Here is a 25684-nt window from a genome sequence, read left to right as displayed (position 1 = left end):
TGATTGCAGCATTTGCTGACATAGTTGAATTAGCAAGATCAAAGCTTGCTAGCAGCAAAACTGGGCTGGCTTACATGTTGATGTTGGTGTTAGAAGCTTTCTTAGGGTAGTTACTTACTAATGTGTTAAAGCTTTTATTGTTGATTTCAGCTGTATAAAGTACTTACAATTCATTGGTTCAGCTTCTTTACTCTGTTTTCTGTTGAAAGGAGGTTGTCATCTTCAGTGGTGGATGTTTGCTTTCCCCTTTTACATTTCGAGGAACCTCCAGTTTCATTTGAAAGAATGCTGCACTAAATTTAGAAAAAAAATCAATAATGTAAAGCTTGAGTGGATTCCACAAGGTTTGAGTACACTCATTAGTGGTTCCAGCATCATCTGTGATGATCTGGAATGGTTTTGTTTTCTAAATATTTACCTTTAGCCAAACAACTAGTTTTACAAAGCAGTCTGTTTTGCTTGATTTTTCTCAGGTGTGCTGTATTCTTGGGGATTGCATTGAATTAATGGCACTTGAATGTGCAGCATCACTGAAGGAAATTGTTCACTGAAGACTACAAAACGGAAGTTTTACTCCTTTAAATTTGGTTTCTTTGCATATTAATAAAGATTGTAGTGGCATATGTTGATACTTAAATTCCCTTAACTCATGAATAATGCTGTCAAACTGAGTTACATGTAATTAGGAACTTAATAACCGTAATCATTCTCCTCTTTCTCCTTTCCCTCCCCACTTTCTGGAAAAAACCCCAAACCAACCACCATGCCCGATGTTAATGGGCATCTTTGTATCATAAGGTTTTAATGCTGCACTAGACAATAATTACTATTGCAAAAATGCCTTTGTGTTTTATGTAGTAAACAGTGAAATTTTCTTCTGAGCCATGTTTGAAAATGAGAGACATGAGACTAAGAGATTTAAAAGCACACAGATAACAATAAAATTGTATATTTTTTTTTTAAATTTGACACAATCGTTTAAATAGTAAGTATTACTATTTCTAAACTCTAAACAAAATGGAGTGGGGAGATCTAGGGTAAGATGTTGCTGAAACTTCCTGATGCTTTCCCTTTACAGACTTGTGTGTTGTCTTGAATGAACAAAAAAGGAAATGCAATGCTGTGGCTGTTATGTCTGTGCTCTGACACATCTTAAAACATATTTTCTCCCTGGCTTCAGCAACATGCATACCCCAGGAATTCTTTCCTTTCAGCAGTTTGCCTGTTCTGTGTTCAAGAGCAGAAGTAAGCAAGTAGAATTAGGTGATTCCTGCAGTAAATTTTTAAGTCTGGTAAGGCCACTTTTCGTTAGTGCCGTTTCTCTGTCGTAGCTGACTAAAACAGTAATTGGATACACATCTGCTCTTAGCTGTTGTTACTCTGAAGTATTTCCTGTGACTGAATACATGGTAACATCTGTTACAGAAAGGTAGGTGGCAGAACTTTAATGTAACACACTGTAACATATCTTGTGAGTTTAATTGAACAGCATGTTTAAAATACTGAAATATCTTTGCATTCATTAAGTAGTAATCACCTGTGGTCTAGATGTTTTCCAGGACATCTTTTTCTCCCCTACTTGTGCTGATTGACTTTATCAGAAGGGTTCTCTCCAGACTTTGGCAGATCATTGTGTGAGGAACACTATGCAAACGTAGCATTTTCCAAAATGATTGAGCAGAATAGCTCAACATGTCTCATAAGCTCACTTTTTAATAATATAGTACTTGTGAACTGCCACCCTTAATGAATATAGTTTAGCAATAGTGAACACTCCCTCCCTCCCCTTTTTATTTCTCAGAGAGTACTTTTGTTCAGCTTTTTTTACTCTTGATTGCTAATTTTTTGCTTTTGTGAATTCAGCTTCGTTTGATTCAGGAAAGAAGATTCCAACAATTCTTGATGATTTTTCCATCCTATTTGTAGTATTACTAAGTAGAAAAGGAAAGTGAGTTTAGTGAAATTTTCTTCGTAGGACCCATTTGGAACACTTAAAAATCATGATTAACTACATCTGACTAATAATACACAATGAGTTGTTTTGAAGCACTTTTTTCTTATTTTGTTTGACTGAGATTTGGTGCTTAGACTTGAGCTGATGTTTTCCCTTGCCCCCCTTTCCTGTCGTCCGGCTGTTCTAACTACAAAAGTTTAAAGAAATTGAAAGACTGTGACTGGTTTGTATACTACTGACTGTTTTACTAATCAATATTTAATATGGTTTTCATAGGATATGTAACATGACACTGATATTCTGGACAGGTAATTTTCATTGTTTGAAAACCTTACATAATAAGGGGAATCAGGTAATTGCTAGAAATGAGCACCTTATTTTTTTTAGCATCATATTGCCAAGGATCTGTTTTGTGAAATCTACTCTTGAAAAACCTATAGCTTCTGACTGTTACAATTAGAGTCAAAATAGCTCCGAAATTGTCAAAGTGAAGTTAACATTTAAAGGGACACTGTCACTTTTTTTAAACTTACTTTACATCCTGGCTCTAAAAACCCTTAATTATTGCTCCCTTACCTAAAGTTTGTAAGGCTATTTGGTGGAATTCAGGACTGTATTAAAGGTAGTGAAGCTGGTCCCCTTGGTGTCTCCTTCCCATCCTCTGTATGCACATGCTTGTGGCCTCTTTGGTTTCAGCTTTGCTGTGGCTGTGTGCACCCTCCTGCCGAGCCTGGGAACAGCGTGCATGCTTGCTCTCTCCAGAACGGTGCATGAGGGATGTGTCGTGCTGGTGCATGAGGAGAGGGCAGTCCCTGGCAGTGACACTGGCTGCAGGTGAAGTGCTGCTACCAAACAGAGACAGTGATGGAGGTGTGTCCTGCCTAAAATGTTCCGTTTGCTCACGAGCTGTGAAAGTAGAAACTGTTGTGTAGTTAATGTGAGAATTTCACTATGTGAAGATGTAATCTTGTGCATTTGACTGTGTCCCTTTAAATTCTGTGTGCTAAAATGTATAGGTGCCAAATCTGTACGTGCTGATGTTGAGTGGCATAGTTCATTCCTTGAGGGAAGGGACACCACCTGGAGGGACCATGACAGGCTTGAGGAGTGGGCTGTGCGAGCGTCATGAAGTTCAACAGGACCAAGAGCAAGGTCCTGCACCTTGGGCTGGGGCAATCCCCAATATCAGTGTAGGCTGGGGGGTGAATGGGTAGAGAACAGTCCAGCAGAGAGGGACCTGGGGATATGGGGGCATGAAAAATGGGACATGAGGCAGCAATGTGGGCTTGCAGCCCAGAAAGCCAGTCCTAGGCAACGGTACAGGAAAGACATGGATCTGTTAGAACTGGTCCAGAGGAGAGCCACAAAAATTACCAGGGGGCTGGAATACCTTTCCTGTGAAGAAAAGCTTAGAGGGTTGGATTTTTTAGCCTGGAAAAGAGGATTTGCTGGGGAGACCTTATTGGAGTCTTTCAATACTTAAAGGGAGCTTCTAAGAAAGATGGAGAGAGACTTGTTACCAGGGCCTGTAGCGATAAAATAAGGGGTGATGGTAAATCTACTTAAAAGGAGGTAGATTTACATTAAATATAAGGAAGAATTTTTATGGTGAGAGTGGTGAAACATGGGCACAGGTTGCCCAGAGAGGTGGTGGATGCCCCATCCCTGGAAACATTCCAGATCAGGTTGAGCAACCTGATGCCAATGGAGATGTCCCTGCTTATTGCAGAGGAGTTGGACTGGATGGCCTTTAAAGGTCTCTTCCAACCCAAATAATTTTAAGATTTTATGAAGCAATCCAGAAAAGGATATTTCTTGGTAAAATCCTTCAAAATGGAGTAGCTTGATAGAGAGGGCAAGTGGAAACTAACATAGTTAAAACAATGCCTGGTAGGGCATAACTCACATGAACATCTCTATGTATAATTGCAGTTCTGGAACCATATCTGGCAGGGATTAGAAATAGGCTTTTTTTCCCCCCCAGATCCGAAGTAAAATGCTATTAATGGGTTTATGGGATTATGTGTAGTTATGTGTATGTATAGATATAAAACTCTTAACAAATGTCTGTGTGTGCACGCAGAATTTAGTGCTTTAGGCCTTAAAAAGTAATCTTGAACACTGCAGAAAATGATAACTGAAAGCTCTTGAAAAAGAGATTCCCAAGGCAGATAGGAAGGAGGGTGGAAGAGGGGAGAATATACACGTGTTTGGGATCTGATCCTATTTTGAAAAGAAATAGAAATGTGATGAACACTGAAAACCTGTTCCTAATTCTTGACCATATGTCCATGAACAGGAAGATACTTAGTGAAGCCCAGAAAATTGGCAGTAAATGTTTATGGGGTGAGCTTTTTTAACTTTGGTCCTATCTTTCTACAATAAATGAGTATAGCCACAGTGAATAAAGAAATCTAGGCAAATAAGAAACTGCCCGGTGGTAGTTCTTACTATTATTCTTTAATTTGTGAATAAAACTAATTAGTTACTACTGATTAATCACACATAGAAAACTCTGGTGGGATTAGGTGCAGTGGAGAACTGTGCAGAGTCCAGAGGAAAGGAACAAAATCATTTTAGTGCAGTACAGGTCACTGGTGCAACCTGAATTTTATTTTAGATTCACTGTGGAATTAGTGTCTGGTTCCTGTAATTCAGGTGTTCCAAAACTAATTAAAATATCAAACTTTTTAATGAGAATGGATGGGCATCAAAACCTTAACTAAATCTAATCTCATTTTGATATAAATTTCTATATCTTCATACATCTTAATATAAATTTTTATATCTTCATGCATTTTCATTTTGTGATGTACAACCCAAAGGAGATTTCAAGCTGTTTTTATTCGTGGTGCATACTGTCTTTTTAGTAAGGTATGCTTTTCCTTGGCTTTATGATCTGTTAAAAAGCAGAAAATACCATGTCAAAGCCCCAAACTGGTTAATACCTGGTCTTGTTAATAGTGATGGTGCTCATTCCTAGCGTGTTGGTGGATCTTAAACTGGAACTGGCCCTGGGTTTGGTTTAAATTTTCTCTGATCAACTTATTTGAAGGGAAGCTCAGTTGCCTTGTTAGCTTTGCCAACTCTGCTCTCCTATTTCTCTGCAGGCTGTTGCACCTATTTTAAGTTGTAATTGTTGTTTCAGAAATCATTTATGCTGGAGAATGAATTTTTATTTTGTTCTCAGTTTGCATGATTGAAAAATTTTGAGTAATCAATCCTAAAACATTTGGAATGTTTAACAACTGGTACCTCATGAAACAAAAATTAATTTCTGTTGAATTTCAGGTTTAAATTAAAAAAAATCGTGTAATTAAATGTTTGTAAAAAATAAGATTTTGACAATAAAGAACATATTCTCCACGTTTATGCAATAAATGAAACATAATTTGATTTTTCTTAAACAGGGGACAGCAGTAGATCATGCATGGTAATATTGATTGGTGATACTGTCAGATGTTTTTAGGGATAATAAAATGCATATATTTGGCTTTAACAAGATGACAAAAATGAGCCACATCAACAGCAGCCTGTTAAGTCAGGTGCACTTTCACTGTTCTCGTAAGTTCATGGGCACTTTCACTATCAAGAAAGTGAAATCGAGAGCTGCCAAAAATGGCATACAGTAGTTTTCGGAACTTCCATAATGAAAATTAATTTTTGCTTATGAGTAAACAAGGACGTCTGTTAAATTCTGTATTGTAACACCTAATGTCGAATAATACATTTTTAACCTGACAGTGTCCCTAAATTACCATGTCTATTTGCTTTCATTTTCCAGCTGGGTTTTAATTTTGCATGCATTTCAGTGAACTCTAGTATGCATATTGATTGTTTCCTGGAAGCATTTTGGGGCTCTCTCTGCTGGTGTTCTCCAAAATGAGCAAGGAAGTGGAATTTTTTTTCCTTTTGTGGAGGTTTGTTAGCTAATGAATAAGCAATGCAGAAGTGATTCCACTGTATTTATGGGTCTGCATATGGTTTTGAACTTAATGTTGTTTGAAGAATAAATGTAAGTAAGAGGCATCTCTTATTTTTGATGACAACCCAAACAACTCAAAAGTTTAGTAGAACTAAATATTTCTATTTTGAGGACAAAAAATTTGAACTGTGGTTGGTTTGGCAGAGCACTTTGTGATGTGTAATACTTGTCCTTAGTTTATCATAGGAGCCTCTGTGAAGCTGTTTTTTTGAAGTAATGCCAATAGAAAGTGGAAGTTGTGCATCTGCTCGCCAAGCAAAGCAAAAACGTAAATCACACAGTCTTTCCATCCGGAGAACCAACAGTTCTGAGCAGGAACGGGCAGGACTGCAGAGAGACATGTTGGAAGGGCAGGTAAGGTGATGCTGCTTGGGCAACTTTGTAACTTTAATGTGTGTTTTCTTTAATGTGTGGGGAGAAAATAAACAAACTTAAGTAATTAAATAGGTCCAGTAAAGCTGCAGGAACAGCAGATTTTGTTGCTTATAAGTGCTCGCTGTGTTCAGAGATGTGGATGTTGATGGTGTTTCAGGTTATGTTGAGACTGAACCTTTTTATGGGCTTGTGTGTATTCTTCCATGAATACATAGACCCATAAAGCAATACAAAGAAACAACCTGTTTACTTCACTGCAACCTTTTGCGCCCCCCCAAAAAGGTTCAAGATTGTTTCTTGATTTCCTAAGTTTGAATTTGGAATAATATGAATAAACCAAAATAATTCTTATGGCGACTCTAATAGGAAAAATATTATTTGGAATGCTGTTCTGCATTCCTTTCCATAAAGCAAACAAACACTGCCTGCTTGACAGAGGTGTGAGCTAACTCAGGTTTTTACTTGGGTAGGGCTTTTTCTTTATTTATTTTTTATTTGTCTCAAATGAAGGTGTGCTCTTCTGTGTATTAAACTCAAGGGAAAGAACAGCACCCACTACCTTCTGTAGCTTCTCTTAATCACGTCAGTCTATGTAGTGGGTGCAGTCTGGACTTGGAATGTTCCACCTAACAATTCTGAGATTAGGTAAGGCTTCTGCCAGAAGGGTGTGAAGCAGTGATGGCAAAGATAAGCAAGTGCCCCTTTGAAGACTATTTATTGTCAAGTTAACTACACAATGTTAATGTGGGCCTGGTAAAGATGATGCAAAACTCTATCAGAGAGATGGTTTAAAACACTAATAGTGTTTGCTGTGAGAAACCTCACTCTGGAGTCTGCAGATCCTCTGAAGGGAAAATGGAGTGTCTTCTCAGTGACTCTTTTTAGTTGAATCTATTATTCAGTAAATCATAGCATTATTTTTCTGGGAACTAACAGAGCCCAAGTTGTTACTTCCAGTCATCTGGAGGTTTGAGAATGCAAGTACTTGGATAGAAAACTGTTCATGCATTTGGGACCTATGGCAACCTTACTTCAGGAAAGGAATGAATGGCAGCTGAGAGGTCAAGACATGCTGTCGCTTCTGCCTAGTGCACTAAAATTTTAACCTATTTTAGTATTTCTTAGCAAACTCTAAGTGATACATAAATGTTTTAAATGTTTTATCTGCCATCTTTAATTTCATTGACCTTGAACAGCCAGTGGCAGATTCTAACAAGTAGAGTATTAATGCCCCTTCACAGTGGAGCTGTAAACTGCATGAGATCTAGCTAAGTGCTTTTGCAGATAAACAGATAACATTATTACATGCTATTTTAATAAGCTAATTTAAATAATGCCAACTTTAAAGAGAATAAAGGAAGTGGATGCATTTGACTATGCTGGTTATTTCATTACAAGTTTAGATTTGCTTATGCTTTCAGATTTTGAGAATAGGACTGAAAACCTTTTCTACATCTCCTTTTTGGTTTCCAAAGTTGTAGGATAAGTTAGTTTTTTTCATAACCATGATGTATGAAATTATTGGGTTGTTGAATTAGAAACAATTCCTCTAACTTAAGCGTCTCTCTTAATAGCATTTCATTTCTTTAGTATTTAAATGATTTTGTTTCAAGTTGGTTTTAATTTGGGTATGTTTTGTATTCTCATTGTCTATAAATGTGTGAACAAAAGTACCCTCTCAAAGGTGAGGCAGATGAAGATGCAGAAAGGAATGACCTGGGGGTCATAAGGAGCGTGATACTTCTTCTTTCAGCCCAGTGCCACGGCTTAAACCAGCTGCAAAACTGGTGTAAAACTGAATTGTGCACAAAACAAGTGTCGTCTGTGCCGTTTCTGTTCAGAAATAACTTATAAAATCGGGATCATGAAAGGCCTTTCTGGCTGTTCCTGAGGACAGTTACCTGGGCTATGGAGAAAGGTATGGGCGGGATGGGATTCCGGAGGGTCCGCTGCCGCTCTCTGGTGACTGGAATGCGCACGCATTCCAATTCACTCACATAGGATTGGAGCCAATTCCATTTCATTTGGAATTGCTGGAACACTGAAGAACAAAACAAGCTATAATCATCCTTGAGCTTGCATTGAATCATGAAGCTCTCTTGAAACTGGGTGATTTCCTCTGCCAACACTGGCAGTCCCATTCTAGTAATGCTTCTTCTGTACTTCTGGACTTAAAAGAGTAGTTTGGGCTGTGGCAGAAACTGACTCAGTTTTCTTTTTTTGCTTGTAGCTGATGATTTCAAGAGTTTGAAATTACGTACTTCTGCTCTCTAGCAAGTAGATGGGCACATTCCCTGCATATTTGATAGATGACCATTGATATATTGATAATATATAATACCATATTAAATTAACTTTTAAATTCTTTAACTTCCTTACATATGTATTTCTTGGTTTTTGAATACAGCTGTATTATTTACAGGTTTGTCCAGTAAAAAGCTGTTGTCTTACTTAATTTGGAGGTAATGGGTTTGATTGCTACAAAGGAGAAATTGAGCTTTTTCACTGTCAGGGTGAGGCTCGGTAAAGCCTGAAAACTTCTTTTCAAAAAAGCTTATAGCTGAGTACCTGGGTAAATAATAAGTGCAGTAAGATAACTTCTGTATTATGATCTACAGGCAACTGAAGAATAGAACAGGTTTAGTAGAATTTTTTTACATGGTGAGCTCAGATCATCTAAATCCTGTGTTAGTTTTTATTACGTACTTGTTTTTTGTACCTTGGAATTGCTGAAGAAAACAAATAAGCCCTGTTCTGTGAATGTGCTTCAAAATACTTTCTGTGAAGAAGAGATGCTTGAGTAATATCTGGGGAGGGAAGGATTAGAAATTGCAGTTTTCTTCACACTTGGCTATGGTTAGTGACAAAAATAGGTAAATGTTAAAAATGCATTTAGAAGGTTAGTTTGTCTCAAGCTTTGGTGTGTTGTGTTGACAACTTCCTAACTTACTGCATAGTCAACTTCTGAATTACTTTGCTAATCAATCTTTTCTTCCACCTTTTATTTTTTTAAATGAAATGTACATATATCTTGGTTTTGTAATTTTTATGTAGGTAAAAATCCCCAAAACCTATGGGTGATTTGAATTCTGTCTCTTGAAAGAGAAAAAAATATGTAAACTGAATAATCCTATGATGCACAGAGATTTTTGTTTTGTATTCTACTCTAGCAGTAGTTCTAATTTCTTGCTGGGACATGGAGAGAACTGTTAAAATCAGTTTAAGATTGAAGAGCAATTTATATAAAATATCTGTAAAGAAAATTATAAACCCCAATATTTTGCCTCCTAGGATTCTAAGCTACCATCTTCTGTCCGGAATACACTCCTTGAACTTTTTGGGCAAATAGAACGGGAATTTGAAAACCTGTATATTGAAAATTTGGAATGTGAGTATCTATTTTTTTCTGGCAACTTATGGATTGTTTGGATTTAAGACATAGTAGCACTAATTGAAGCTTTACCTTGTGTATTGTAGTGCAATTAGCATTGCTTTTCTGTGGGGAGTTTAAGAATTGTTTTGAACTTGTAGCTGAAGATGGAGTTTGTACCTTTTCAGAAAAATTGCTTTCTTAGTCCTTGGCACAGGCAGAGAGAACTGATGTGTGTCATCCCTCTTGACTCTTGGACAAAGCCAGTGAAGGGTCTCTCTCCTTGTCCTTGTAGGCTCTGGTGGGCACCATGTTAACGTGGCAGAAACTCCATTGCCTTTGAAGTTTGTGGCTTTGTTCTGTGCTTACAGGTTAATGATGTGATATATTAGTAAATAAAATTGGAAAGGCGACTTGCTGGAAAAAGTGTATACTGGGGTGGGTTTGGATCATCCTGCTTATACATTGCATAACCAGCTCCTGCAGCTGTTCATGAGTTTTGAAGTCGAGCGCTCAGATAAAAACTCCAGGTGTTATTTGTTTAATGACAGTGCAGTTGTCTGATAATGTAGGTGATCCAAGGTGATGTAAGAGGATCCAAAGTTAAGTAACACAAGCCCTGTATTACTGTACAGTAATACAGTAAAACCTCTGCTCAATTTCCCTTGCTGGATTTTGGAAGCTGTGCTGCATAACTTGGCTTCTGAATTGTGGAATCTGTCTGATTTGGCTCCAAGTCAATTTTTTTTTTCCACACCTAATCTGTTCCCACAGTTAAAGCAAACACTTGTGTTAAAAAAAAAAAAAAGGCCATTCTTGCCTGCTTTTTCAAAATGTGCTGGTTTTTTATTCTCTTAAAACCTGAGATTGTGTTGGTTAAAGGCTATTATCAAAAGTACACATTTTTTAGTGACAATCTGCACAACTGAGTTCTCAGCCCCCTGCTGAGAAGTTGCCTGGTAGCAAGAAAAGTAGGGTTTCCTTGCCCAACGTTCAGAAATGCTTTTCAGAAAACAAGTGGTGGATTTGTAGCCCCCAGAGTATGATTATTTTTCTTCTATTCCATTTCTGTTTCTTCATCTTCTTTCTCTGCCTCACAGTTCTAATTCACTCCTGGCCTTTGTGATCTTTTTATACCCCTCTGACAATTTCTAAAATTTTCTCTTCTCATATTCAGGCTGTTATTTTTTGTTCTAGTGTTGCAGTTACTGTACAAAGAAAAACTGTACAGTCCCTTTCCCTTTCCCTTTTCTTAATCCCTTCCAGACTTCAGTCTTAGTCCTTTCAGGCAATTCTTGTATCTACCTGCTTGTTTCAGTCATATGTAACTACAAGCCTCTCTCTTTGTTTACTTCTCTTTCACATTTTTTATGGTTCATGAAAGTTTGGATTTATGTGAGTAGGAAGACAGGAAAGAGAATCTTGCCTTGCTTATTTCAAGTACTTGAGTGTGGTATGGAAGTGTAAACTGGCTTTTATAGTGCTTAGAACTGAGAATTCATTCTCAGAATGGCAAGAGTCATACTGCTGCTCTGTCACATTCTCCCATGTTTCCAAACTTTGGAGTGAATGACTTCTTTAAAAGAAGTCCAAAGAATTTGTGAAAGACAGGCCTTCTCAGGTGCAGCAAAAAAATGCATGGTTAAAGCCTCTCAGTAAGATTTCACGTGAGGAGAACACTTTAAAGATCAGCCCAGATTTTGAGAAAAAAATCTTTAAGCCACCGAAAATGTTCCTATAAAATGAAGTTGAGCAACTTTAAGCCAGCCCAGCCACTGGAGATTGTTTATGAGTATCCGATTTGTTAATCGATGCCATCATTCTCTCTGGTGTTAAAATGGCACCGGTGAGCCTCGTGGTTGACAGAAAAGTGTAATCTTGTTACATATACATGCTTTGTCTGATGTGCAATGAAAATATTTTTGTCTTATTTAGTGTTTCTAAAACAGTTGCATGTAAAATGTAGGTGCCATTCTACACTTTTAAAAAATATATTTCAAAGTACAAATAATATACATTTGGTGCACTACCTTTCCTGTGAAACTAACAGTGGACAGGCGTTCAGGGGGGATGCTATTTGGTGGTGAATAAAACCTTTGTGGAGAAAGGAATACTACTAATTCTGTGACCGAAATATTTATGATGCTGCAAGTTTTCTTTTGTTGGATTTAATTCAATACAGATGTGCCACGCATTTCACAGAAGCTGTTCTGTTAATCCTTAGCCTCATTTATTAGTGAGAGTAATTAGAAACCACCCATACTTTCCTTGGAATCTGGGTCAAGGTTGATCTCTGGAAAGTTCAGCATGGGTCTTGGTTTGTCTTGGTGAGACCTGCTTTTGTAAAATCGCAGTTAATCTCTTTTCCTTTCCTTATCATAAAATAGATTACTTATTAACCATAACAATTCTTAAATAGTATGTTAATGATACTCAAATTTTAGTAATAATGTGAGTTTTTGGTTCTGTTAGTGCGTAGAGAGATCGATACACTGAATGAGCGTTTAGCAGGTGAAGGACAGACAATTGATGGAGCTGAACTGAGCAAAGGACAGCTGAAAACAAAAGGTAAGAGAGCCACAAAGAATCCTAAACCGCTGTTTTAAACTTCACTTTTTGTACTTTGCTGGCCAAAACTTAAAATGTTATTGAAGGGAATTAATACCAGTTACTTAAACAAGCTAATGCTGTATTTGAAATATCTACCTTTGAATTTATTTGTCTCAACAGCCAGTCATAGTACCAGTCAGCTTTCTCAGAAATTAAAGACAACTTACAAGGCATCTACTAGCAAGGTATGAGACAAATTAAATCTCTACTCATCAATGTGTACTTGTGAGACTAACGTGACTGTCTTTAAGTTGTGAATTGTGGTTTCTTTAAGCTGAGTAGTGCTGGTGTGTAAGTAAACCTGCCTCGTAAGGAACCATATCTTTATCTTGGGTTCATTCATACCCATTACTTCAGCCATATTATATGGCATTTTTACAATAATTGCTTGCCTCTTTTCAAGAAGGAATGTTGGAGGGGAGAGAGTGTACCTAAGTGTGTATGTGGGATTACTGTTTTGTAAAGAGAATTAAAATAAATACTTCAGTGGGTATTGACTGAACAATGCTGTTTCCCAAAATGGACTGTGCTCCAAACTCACTGGGGTAGTGGATCACAACTTTTCTCTTCAGTCCATCCTTTATACTGCTACTGTATAGGGGGTTGGATTTTTTTTGTGTGTGTGTTTTTTTGGATTGGTTGTTTTTTGCCCCGGGGGAAATTAGAAGAGACTTAAGTTTCACAAACCACTTGTTTGTATAATTGCACACGATTACATTTTTCTCATTGCCAACCTATAAAGAGTTTAGGTTTTTTCTACAAAGAACTTTCACTATTTGCTTATTCTTATGAGAAGGCTGATCCTTGACTGCTTTAATATTGGTAAAAAATACTAGGACTAAAACAATCTGTTCATTTTCTTTGGGAAATGCTGAGGTAAACATTCTTAATTTGAGTCCTTCATGTGAAATTTCCATACCGGAATACTTTTCATCCCTTAGTTAAGAGTCTGAATATTATATTGCCAAAACTCATATCAAAGGATGCTTTTAGCAGCAAGAGTTGTCCAGTAGTGTCCAAATTCTGAAGAGATAGAGTAGAATTAGTGCTTGGTACTCTTAAAACCAATTTTTTTGTGTGTGTTAATGGACAAGATTCTGTAATTTAACTGCAGTTGTTTGTAGATGCAGGAATCCCTTATGTGAAATTCATATTTTCATGTTAACAAGATGTTATGTTTGTTAACAATCTCTGGCTATGACAGTTGCTAAACATCAGGAAAGCATCAACTGTTTATGCATCAACTGTTTATACAGAATCCTAAAATAAACTGAAATGATGTAACTTGCTCCATCTAAACTAAATTCCAGGATCTCTGATTCTTTTTAATCAAGAAAAAGATTCTTAAAAGAAGGTATTTCTTCACCCAATAATTGAAAGTAATAAAACTTTTTGGACTATATAATGTTTGTTGTTACTGCTTAGTGTTGTTCCACAGGAAATTCCATTCATCAGTCACAGTGTAAGCTGCTGGACTGGTCCTGAGTTGACCAAGTTTTTATTCTTATTTCTAGTGTGTCCTATCTGCATAAGAAACATTTTTACTTTGTTTGCAGTTTGTTTACAAATTGTTTCAATTTGTATTTAGTTTTCACTTGTTTACATAGTAAACAATTGTTTCCTTATTAAAAAATCTCTGTGTAGAAGAAAGCACATGAAACTGTGTGAATTTAAGAAAGAGGACAAGGGTAAAAGACACTCAGGATATGGTTGCCCACTTATTTTTGTATGATAATCCAAGATCTGCTGAGGTTAGTTAAAAAATTTTCTACAGTACAGAGACCTCTTTTTTAGCAAGTTGCATGTTATTTAAATATTTCTTTTCCTGACTTGGAAAATTGTTTATATATGGTTAACAAAGCAGGAAGTAATCCAGGCCCTGCCTAGTTTATCCAGTTACTGGTATGTGAAGTGAGGAACAGCAAAAACAGAAAGAAAAAAAAGGTATAGAAAAAGTATGTGATGAATTAATATCTGTATTAGGATATTTACTGTTGTTTAGTGTTCTTGAACTCTTATCTTCTGTATGTTCATTCAAAACTTCTAGTACTCCAAAAGGAATTTTACGTCCTTGACATTAAATGATCAGTGAAACCCCTGTCCAGTACTTCTGGAAAATCTGTGCTTGTTGATGAGTAGGGGATAGTTTCTCCTAGAAAACTTTAGCATGAGGGTTTGACTCCACATTAGAAAGACAGAATGCAAGCATAGTTTGAGTGTGGGGTTCAGAGCTGGAAAACTTCAAGTTTGGAGTTTGACCTGAATGCTATATTAGTTCTTTACTGTTAATACTTAATTCAGCTGTTCCACTTCTCATACATAAGTCCCTTTAGTTTAAGGACTATATTCAATGCGAAAGTTGCATCTGTAGAATTGTTCAAAACTTGTGAAATTCTGCAGCGTTGCCGAACTAATAATCTTTATCATTAACCCATTTTCCTTTTAATGCTTCCTTAATGACTGTTCCTTCTTCTGCTGTGAAACCAGAATGCATATTAGCCGTTAATTTGGAATTCAAATAGGGCATTATCATTTCATCATTGGAGAGTTGACTTGCTCAGGATTTGGAATGCTCTTGCAGATTTTCTTTTAGCTTTAAAAACCTTTTTTTGAAGTAATTTGCTCTAATGACATACTTAAGACTTTCTATTTTAATACCAAAACCTTAATGGGATTTTAACCTTGGTTTATTGTAACTGAAATGTAGACTTAATTAACTTCCTAACTTTTACTAAGCTGTAGATAAGTCTTAATGTGATTTGTGTTGAAGTATTTAAAGGTTTTGATTTAGCTGGTCAGATAAATACCTGCCCGTAATTGCATGCACAGGAAAACACTGATAAATGGAAGTTGTCTTTTTGTTCCAGTTTAACAAAGCTTTTTGGGTAGTTTTTCTCAAAGAATAGTTATGAGATTGAAGACTTGTGGGTTAAAAATAGGGTATTTGTAATGGTGTTCTTACTTTTAAGTCATCTTTCACGACTTTTGGTTTCAGTTGTCTCTGGAAGTGTTCCAGTTTGTTGTTTGTTTGTTTGTTTGTTTGTTTGTTTTTTTCCCCTAAGTATTGCATTCCACTTTATCTGCAAATATAGAATTTCTGAAATTTGGTTCCTTTCTGTAGATACTGAGTGTTTTCAGCCTTCCTGTACTGTAGCGCTTTGTAGTTTTACCATTTTACTAGACTTGTCTTCCTTTCATTTGGTATTACTTATGCACATACTAATTTGGATTTAATGAGTCTTCTCTACTTTTTTCTTAATAGCTTGTCTTTGAGGAGGGAGTGTGCTTATCAAATGTTTAGATGAGTTTGACATATATTTTTAAAATAAGTTTTATTACACAAATAAACAGGCATATGCTCTCAGTTAATGTTTGGTTTGATTAGCTTCATGCAGTTTTAAAGAAAAACAGCAGTGAGTGTTCTGGATTTTACTAGAATTAAGTAATAAGTGTATTTTTTCCAAAGACATTACACTGGATAGCATGGACTGTCTTTAAGTTATCAAATGTACTTCTTTGGGAATAGGCAAAGAAAGTTTTAAGGTCTTTTGCAGGGTTTGGTCTTTTTTTTTTTTTTTCATTATGGTCCTTACCCAGACTGAATGAGAAGTGCACTCTGCACTTGTACAATTCATTTCTCCAATGACATTACATTATTTTAGTACAGAATAGTTTGTCTTGCATTCTGAAAAAGGGGGAGTATTATTAAAAATGAAAAAAAAATTAAGGTATATGCTTGCATCCAGGCTCACTCTTCTATCATCAAAGGTGAAATTTTTGGCAAAAGTGAACTGTCAGAACATTAAAGAATCATGAAAAAGTTAATATCTACTTGTATTCGTGAGATAATTACTTTATCTTGGGTCAGTGTGCTAAAAAAATGTTGGTCTCTCTGCTATTTCAGATTGTATCCAGTTTTAAAACTACAACATCAAGGGCAATCTGTCAACTGGTAAAGGAATATGTTGGCCACAGGGATGGTATTTGGGATGTCAGTGTCGCAAAAACTCAGCCAGTGGTGTTGGGAACTGCATCTGCTGGTAAAATTTTATGTTGCTTGAATATGTAGAAAAATCTGATTTAGTCCCTAAGCTCTAGCAAATACAGATCCAAAGCATACTTGAATACTGAGCTCCACACTGAAAGAGTCCTTTTAAAAAAGTTCTGTAGCTGAAAATGTCTTAAAATTGGAATTTCCTTGAAATGCATTTAACCTGTAGAAAGTTCAAGCATCCTTGTTGATCTTTCCTAAAGCATGTGCCAGTTAACTTCCATGCAGGTCACACTCTCCTTGGTCAGCTCTAGCATGTTGGATGGTGTGAGTGGGTGGGATGGGAGCTGGTCTCCAGTGCAGTACAGAATGCCCTACGGCTGGATACAGAGATCCCTGTAGGCTTTCTATCCTAATACTCTGTAGAAGCTGTAGGTTTGGTCATAGTTTGCATATTCTTGTATTCTTGCATTCATCTGGCTTTTGCCTCAGGATACAGGAGCAGCTAAAAATCTTTATTTTTAGTCCTTTTTACTTTACGAGACTCCTTCCTTCCCACTGAGGGGGAACAAGTACTAGTGAATAAGTCACTAAATCTGTTATAGTCCAAAAAGCAATCTAGAGGCTTGTGTAGTCTTGGAAAATTTTTATGGAAATAAACCATAACTAGATATAACTGCTCAAGTTTGAAGTGACAGTCTTCTGAAGCTGGAACAGGGACTTGAATATTATGGACTAGAAACCTTGGCTTCGTAACTGAACTGTTAGAATTTTTATGTACCCACCAGGCATGTTTTGTCTTTGTCCTGATTTAACTTGGAAACAGCCATTCTCCAGTTCAGCATTAAAGTACTTCCCACTTGCATACTTGTATTATTTATATATTTTTGGGTGCGGCAGGATAAAGGTGTGGCATTTGGAGTGATTTCCTCTTTAAATAAATTTTTGTAGTGCTCTGCAGTGACCTGTGTGCATCTGGGACTTCCATGCAGGAAGCAAATAGATTGTGCATAGAATTCTTGCTTGTAGTGACTGCCTTTTTCACCACAGAATGCTTTCTCTGTGCTTCCTGAATCTCATGATACACAGGTGGAACATTATACAGAAGTATATAACCAAGTTAGGAAAAATATCAAAAGTAGAATTTGCCTTTGAATACTTTCTACAAATCAATCTGATTAGGACAACACCTTTAGTTTTTGGGGGAGATAAGTATTAAGTTATAATGATAAGAAGCTTTTATATTTTATATACAGTCGAAGATAACTTGTTTGTTAGCATTAAAATTAAAAACATACATTTGTAACTATTTACAACTACTTCTTAATCTTTGTAGATCACACTGCTTTGCTGTGGAGCATAGAAACAGGGAAGTGCCTTGTCAAGTACGTAGGGCATGTTGGATCAGGTAAGATAAGGGCATGTTGTGAAAACTGGGAGGGGAAAGTGGGTTTTGGACAACTACAGAAATGCCTATTGTGGTTTCACTTGCAGGTTTGCCAACACCATTAACAAGTCAGTTGTGAAGTTCCACTAATTTTCATACAGAGAAGGTTCTGCAATATGATTCTTTCTTGGAGAGGCACATTAAGGCAGTTCTGCAAATGCTGAATGAATAAACAACTCCATATAAAGAAATTTACAGGCACAGTTACGACACTCAGAAGTTAAATGTCAGGACTCATTGAGGTCTCATGCATATGCAGAACAAGAGAATCTTATGTAACCAGAAATTAACTGTCTTGCAGGATATGTGTCATGTTTGGGATACAAAATACAGATGCTGCGTGAATATCTGTTTGCACTTCTTTGTTTAACACATGATCCCACGTATAATTTGCTGCATAATGTTAAATTGTCATCTTGTTTTGAAGACAGTTATGTATTGGCATTTGTCTTCCTTTATCCCAGTATGAATATTTCAGAAATTTTTTTTAAACCCCTCTTTGGGTGGAAAGGTGCAGTGCAATGAGTGCTTTTTATGTTAATCTTAAATTTTGGTGTCCAATTTGACAAGCACCTGATTAGCCTTCTTCTCTCTCATAGTGGGTTACAATATAGAATTTTATAGACCAAAATTGAAGAGGTTTTCCTTAGCTTTAACTTGCTGTTGAGAATTGAGCACTTTGAGTGGAGAGTCATGCACCCTTAAGATGAGAAATGCAGTTATTGACCAGGAGTGTTTGGTTAAATAGCACATTACATGACCCTTGTGGCAAGGATACAAATAGAATTAAGTTCTCCAGGGAGTGGTCAGTTGCTTCAGCCATGTGTTCTGCTTTTTCTTCCTTCTATATGACTTCTAGTTCCTACAGCACAAAGATAGATGCAGATAAACAACTGGCAACACTTTAATTTGTTCAGATATCTCAGGTTGCTTGCTGCATGGACTTTCAACTTCTATGAAGTCATGTTTAAAAACTTCAATCACTTGCACTGTCATGCTGATAGTTTTCTTTTAAAATTGCTATTTGGATAACCATGAAAATAGTAAGTTCTAACCTGTATTTTAACAATTGTGTTGAAACAAAAAAATTATAAATTATGCTGTATAGAGATTTTATATAATTACGTACATGTAAAAATTGCATTAGAAATAATATATTTTTCATTTAATAAAACTTTTCTTGTTTGACACTTGATTTGAAATGATGCAAAGGTGCCAGCAGTTGATGCACCGTTGATTAGTTCAGTTTAAGAAGCGTCTTCTCAGACTTATTACACCACACTCTCCTGACAACATAAGCATCTGTTTTACTTGTATGATGGATGGAAATAATTTCAGAGTTCTTTCTTGAATTGAATCTTATGCGCTGAAATAAAAATAAAGAGCTTTGTAGGTTGATAGAATTCTTGCAGGACTATTTTAAGTCCATCATATTTTGATTACATATGGTTGCAAGACTGAAATCTGATTTGTATTATTTGCATCAGGTTTTCAGGCATTTGTCTTGCAATCCTAAGTAACAATCATAACGTTGATGGTCCTATATAATCAGTTTTCATTAAGTTAGAAATAATTATGAATACTTGAATTCTCTTTATGGAAGTCCAGAGCATTATCCGCTGTCAGCTCAGTTATGATTATTTGAATGTGGTTTCTTTATCCTCTCTAACATGAACCATTTGTACTAGATTCAGGAAATCATTTTCTAGAAAATATGTATTGTTGTATAATCAACTATAGCTGCTTTCTTTGATGCTACGCCTTTATCTCACCTAATTTGTTACTATAAAAATTACTCAAGACTCAAGGTGACTTGATTTTTCAATGCTTTTAAAACAAAACATTGTGAAAGAATTCTTTTTGTATGCTAACTTAAAAATTTACTTTGTTTCACGCAGTAAACTCCATAAAGTTTCATCCCACTGAGCAAGTGGCTCTTACAGGTATGTAAAATTTTTTCATATGCTGATTATTTTAATTATTGTAGAAAATAAGTGTGATTTGCCAGCATCTGTGTAGATGGGAGCATTGGGCAATGGTTAATGGGATGAAATTTAACAAGTTCAAATGCTGGATTCTGCACCTATAACAGAGTAATGTTGAGCACACGTATAGATTGGGACTGGAGTGGCTGTAGAGCAGCCCTGCAGAAAGGGCTCTGGAGGTGCTGGTTGACAGCGGGTTTGATGTGCCTGCAGTGTGCCTGGGCAGCCCAGAGGGCAAACCTCATCCTGGGATGCATCAAACACAGCACAAGCAGGTGGACAAAAGAGGTGCTTGTCCTGCTGTATTCGGTGTTGGTGCGGCCTCTCCTGGAGAACTGTGTGCAGTTCTGGGCCCCACATTTAAGAAAGATGTGAAGGTCCTTGAATGTATCCAGAGGAGACCAGCAAAGCTGGTGAAAGGGCTGGAAGGCATGTCCTGTGAGGAGCAGCTAAGGACTTTGGGTTTGTCTGTTTTGGAGAAAAGGAGCCTGAGCAGCAGCCTCGTTGCTGTCTACAGGTCCCTGAGGAGGGGAATTGGAAATGGAGATGCTGACCTCTTCTCCCTGGGATCCAACAATGGGATGCACAGGAATGGTTCAAGGCTGTGCCGGGGAGGGTTAGACTGGACATTAGGAAGGATTTCTTTACCAAGAGGGTGGCCAAGCCCTGGAACAGGCTTTCTAGAGAGGCTGTCATTTGGACAATGCCCTTAACAATATTCTTTAAGTCAGGTCTGAAGTGGTCAGGGAGTTGGACTGGTTGATGGTTTTATGTCCTTTCCAACTGAAATAATCTGTTCTATCTATCTATATCCATACATGATATTCCCAGAAGTAAAGGAAAAGAATATTGTGCTACTGAGTGTGCAGAAAAAGCAGTGTGAAAATGTGATTGTTAGTGTAAAGGTGTTTTCAGGCCTGAGTGTACCATCAGTGCAGCTTCAGGTTTGAAAACTCTCTGGTGTGCCTAATACTGTGGTTCATATAGTTCAATAATTAGGCCACTAGCTTTGGAATGAAAGAGGTCTGGATTGAATTTGCTGCTACTAGGTAAGTCATTGTAAAATGAGGATAATTATTACTGAGGTTAGATATGAAAACACTTCTGCTTTCTGCATCTGCACTGATCACTTAAAAGGAAGGTAGGGAGCATCAGGCCTTCTATCTAGGCTAATGATTTAAGTTTATTTGGATTTTCCTGTTTTCATTTGCAAACCTTAGCCCTTGTTTCAGTACCATAAGCAATGTTGCTATGTAAACTGACTTGTGAAAACCAAACTAAACAAACAAAAGCTGCCTGTAGATAGATTTTTTTGTTCTTCCATTATTTTTTTGAGAGATGGTTCTGCAAAGTATTTCAGTTGCAAGTTTTCAGGCATCTTGTTCTTCAGTGACAATTGATTTTATAACTGGTTAAAATAAAAAAAACTTTCCCCCTAATCCAGAATAGTGACATCAGGCATAATGTAAGGTTGACCTTTCTTCTAGCCTTCTTGGTCTGTTAGATGAGTTATTTTTCTTAGTGCTTTCATGTACATTGCACTTGCCAGAGCTTTGCATGCTCATTACAAACTGTTTTTCTCAATCTAGAATGTTCAGCACTGTACCCCCAGGTATTAGAACTTGTTTGTTCTGTCCATAATAAGGAAAATCTTGAGTTTCTCCTTAGTAAATGGGTAAGTCTTTTTCAAAACCTGAGCTGTAATCTGGTGTTAGTTAAGCTGAGCTTTTCAAGGCAGAAGCAGAATAGCTTCACACTTGCTCTTTAGGTTTCTCATTAAAAGCCTGCTAAAAACATCTAATGGAAGAAATAATTGAATGAAAAACCACAATATTTTGAGAAATGGCAAATGAAGAATGGCACCTGTGATGTATTAAATGCCTTCTTCAAATATTACATATTGGAATAACGCAGATACTCGTCTTCTGATGTGTAGTATTTGAGTGGGTGTTTCACTGTAGGAGTGATTAATTTGGTACCTATTTATATTTTTCAAAATGAATTATGTTCTTAATCAGTATTGAAGCCAGGAGAGTAACTGTTGATGTTGAGACTTGCTTACCATAAAGTTTGCAATGGTATCTGTTAAAAAAAGATGGAACTCAGACAGTATTGCCAAATGTAACATTAAAGGTTGTTTTTATTGCCCATGGAAATGCTCTTATTTATTCTCTCTCTCTTTTTTACCTCTCTTCCTCCTGTGCAGCATCTGGAGACCAGACAGCTCACATCTGGAGATACATAGTACAGTTGCCTACACCTCAGCCAACTGCAGACTGCAATGTAAGCAATCAACTTGCTGCAACTAAACTAATTGCACAGCAGTTTCATCAGATACAGGTTTTGTGATAAGACTGAATGTTAAATTTACATATAATTAAAAATTTACATGATTTGAGGATTGCCAAAGATGGGATTTTAAGGTTTTAATTTAACAGCTGTATTTCAGCCTTTCTTTGAAAATAGACTTGCTTCACATTTTCAAAGGTGTGTGGTGCAGAATAGAATTGGCAGCTGCAAGTGCATGAATTGACTTCTTTTCAAGGTAGTAAATGTGTAAGTAAATGAAGATGAATAATTTTTTTTGGCAATAATTCAAATTATAAATAATGAAGTTCTTTTTAAAGTAATTAAATTCTTGTAGCTTTACTTACTGAGGCACCTGTATTAGCTATATATTGAAGACAAACAGAGGTTATAGCATGAGCTTCTCAGTAAGCTAAACAGGGGCAAAGAGATGGCTGTATCATATGAGACAAATTTCTGAATGGAAAATATTTGATTCAGTTTATTTGATTTGGCATTTCCCATTTTGAAAGAACAGTACAAATGTTATCTTTTTCACATCCATGTAACATAAAAGAAAAATGGTTTTGTCTTGTGTAAGTGAAAAAGAGGTTCAGAGACTGATGTTTCATGGTTGACAAAAGAATTTATTTTGCATCTAGTTTACATCAGCACTGCATGATGACTATGTATTGACCAACAGACAAATATTGATGTAATGATTTAAGTTTAATGGATGAAAATATGTCTGTAAATGACTGTCTTCCTGAAGATTAAAATAGTCAGTGTCCTGTTAGATGCTTCCTATCCTTAAAAATTGAAAGGAAAAAAGTCCCTTGATAAATATGCTGCAATGAAATTCTAGGGTAATACAGTAAGGGAATATGAAGAAACCTTACCAGATAGTAAAGAGAACAGATACTCAGAGCTGAAGAGTTCAGAGGAGACTTTAAAATGAAGTAGAATTGTAGATTCAATTAGATTGGAAAATAAAACCCTCCTAAGATCATCAAGTCCAGCTGTTGACCCAGCACTGCCAAGTCCACCACTAAACCATGTCCTTAAATGACACATCTACATGTCTTTTAAACACCTTCATGGATGGTCACTCCACTCCAGCTTCTCTGAGCTACTTGGTCCAGTGCTTGACAACCTTTTGGTGAAGAAATTTTTCCCAACAGCCAATCTAAACCTCCCCTTGGTGCATTTCCTTTTGTTCTGTTGCTTGTTACTTGGGAGAAGAGGCTGACTCCTACCTTGCTCCAACCTCCTTTCAGGTGGCTGTAGAGAGCAATAAGGTGTCCCTTAAGCCTCCTTTTCTCCAGCCTGAACAACCTATTTCCCTCAGCTGCTCCTCACGAAATTGTTAATGGAGTTATTAAAACTGCAGTTAACTCACTGGTTATATTCCTTCAACTAAGTTTGTGATAGTGAGTACCTGAGTAGGCCAGGTGCTGCAGAATTAAGTTACACACATTCTCATTGAGGGGATTGGGAAGCATTTACACTGCAAAATGTAACTTTGAGACATTCCTTCCCTTCTATAGTAAATCTTTTTTTCTCTTGTATTTTATAGCAAGTGACTGGAGAAGATGAAGTTGAGTTCTCAGATAAAGATGAACCTGATGGAGATGGGGATGGTTCCAGTGATTGCCCCACTGTCAGAGCGCCGTTAACTTCTCTGAAAAGCCATCAAGGAGTGGTCATAGCAGCTGACTGGCTGGTTGGGGGGAAGCAGGCTGTGACAGCATCGTGGGATAGGACAGCAAATCTGTATGATGTAGAGACTTCTGAACTTGTCCATTCTCTTACAGGTATTTTTTCACTCACAAAAAATTAAATTGGTAGTTTGTTTTTATACGTGGGATTATTTGTAGATACGAAAACATTGGGAAAGTAATTTGTTTCTCTGGACCACAGTATGAGTGTGTACAAGACTGAAGGTGCTGCTCAATGCTGTAGTAGTTTCTAAAATTACCACCTTGTAAATCCCCTGAGCGTGAATTTGTCTTCTCTTTAAGCTTGTGATTTAACCAATGAGAGTAGTTGTTTTTAAACTGAATGTACCCAAATTCTAGTTCTTGCAAAATGCTTTTGCTGTGTTCAGGGCATATAAAGCAGCAATAACCTGTACTACTTGGTGTGAAATGAGTAGTGTGTTTTTTTCCCTTCGAATACAGTCCCAAACTTTTACACCGGTAGTAACACTAAAGTTCAGAATGATCACTATTCTTCTCAGTTTGGGGAAAAAAATGAAAAAATCATCAGCATTTCGTTCCAAGTGTATGTGGAAATGAAAAGTCTTATTTTCATTGCCTTACATGTTCTCATCTGTGGTTGTAGGGCACGACCAAGAGCTCACGCATTGTTGTACACATCCCACCCAGCGTCTTGTGGTGACATCGTCACGCGATACAACCTTCCGTCTGTGGGATTTCAGAGATCCTTCTATCCATTCCGTGAATGTCTTTCAGGGCCACACAGAGTAAGTGACAGCTCCTTCACAGGTTTTTACAAGTTCCAGAAGTATAATCTGAAAGAAACTGTTCCAGTGCTTTTTTGAGGTATTTAAGTTCATTCCTGTTCTGCGAGACTGATTCTCACACAAACCTCTAACTGTCCTCCTTCAGATGTTACACAGCAGTACTTAATTTCCCAAATAGTAGCCAGGGCTCTTGATGTTATATTGCTTATGTGGTTAAGTCTCGATAAAAGTTGTTATAATTAAAGGTGATTTAAGGGATGAGCTTGTTTTTGTTATTGGTTATGCCTGTAGTTTGGGTTTATTGCTGTGATGCAGTGGGTCAAGCAGATTGCCTCTGCTTGCCATGATACTCAGTGTGAAATAAAAGTTACTTCTTTGGAACCAAAAAGCAGGATTAATTTTTACCCTTTAAAGCTTCTAATTTTTACATTAAATAGGAAATTAAAGTAAAGGCACTGATTGCCGTGTTCTGTCAAAATAGTGATTTTGATGCAACATTTTTAGTTACCAGTTTAGGCTTAATGTTATTATACTGATGACTGTTGAAGAGGGACAAATGTAGTCCTGAGAATCTGTTACGGTGTTGACTTAACTTTCTATTTATCTCAGCTTTGATACATGGAAAATACAGGAGTAACTTGGAAATACTTTACCCAAGGAAGCAAATCTTTTTTTAAGACTTCAGAACTTGTTAAGACTTTTAAGCTTGACTGTATCAGAAAAAAATTTCACCTCCTTTCTTCAGAATAAAAGATGATTGTTAATCCTAGCTCAAAACAAAACACACAAATATTTATTCATTTTTGGTTTTTTGTTAATTCAAATGTGTAATTTGCATTATGACTGATTTTCAGTATCCACTTCTTCATTTCCTCAACTATTGGCTAACCTATATATAAAGTAAAACCTCTTTAACCCTCTCTGCCCCAGACTCCTCATCTTGATAAATTATTTGATGCATCACAATCATCCCATGTAAGTAGACATCGTCTCCTGATAGAATAATAACCTTGATTTTGTGGCCTGCATCCTAGAATTGTTTCATGCCATGACTTTTGTACTCTTCTGTCACTTTTTCTAGAATGACTTGCAAAACTTGGAAGGTTTTGTATCCAATTGGTGCTTGCATTTTTTTCTGAGCTAATTAACTTCTTTGTCCCAGGACATTTTTTCAGAGAAAGGACCAAGATTGACAT

General features: G+C 36.8%; 1 protein-coding gene across 4 annotated transcripts in view; it reads left to right on the top strand.

The window, feature by feature from the left end:
• The window catches only part of WDR37 (WD repeat domain 37), a 44868-nt gene that overhangs the window by 3029 nt on the left and 16155 nt on the right, over positions 1-25684 (top strand). The window contains exons 2-12 of one of the 4 annotated variants that reach the window (XM_018075814.2): positions 2231-2262; positions 6116-6293; positions 9606-9702; positions 12157-12252; positions 12415-12479; positions 16199-16334; positions 17622-17693; positions 19631-19675; positions 21924-22000; positions 23580-23817; positions 24347-24488. In XM_018075814.2, coding sequence (XP_017931303.1) covers positions 6156-6293; positions 9606-9702; positions 12157-12252; positions 12415-12479; positions 16199-16334; positions 17622-17693; positions 19631-19675; positions 21924-22000; positions 23580-23817; positions 24347-24488 — 1106 coding nt within the window. In that variant the 5' untranslated portion in view covers positions 2231-2262; positions 6116-6155. Of the gene's footprint in view, positions 1-1996; positions 2263-2740; positions 2825-6115; positions 6294-9605; positions 9703-12156; positions 12253-12414; positions 12480-16198; positions 16335-17621; positions 17694-19630; positions 19676-21923; positions 22001-23579; positions 23818-24346; positions 24489-25684 lie in introns of those variants that run through there. The other 3 variants (XM_018075815.1, XM_018075816.1, XM_008922482.3) reach the window with 3 other exon arrangements.

This window comes from Manacus vitellinus, unplaced genomic scaffold, assembly GCF_001715985.3.
Source record: "Manacus vitellinus isolate BGI_N305 unplaced genomic scaffold, ASM171598v3 scaffold_3_pilon, whole genome shotgun sequence".
Classification (NCBI taxonomy): domain Eukaryota; kingdom Metazoa; phylum Chordata; class Aves; order Passeriformes; family Pipridae; genus Manacus; species Manacus vitellinus.
The sequence above is the reverse complement of the archived record's forward strand: the minus strand, read 5'-3'. Positions and strand labels throughout refer to the sequence as shown.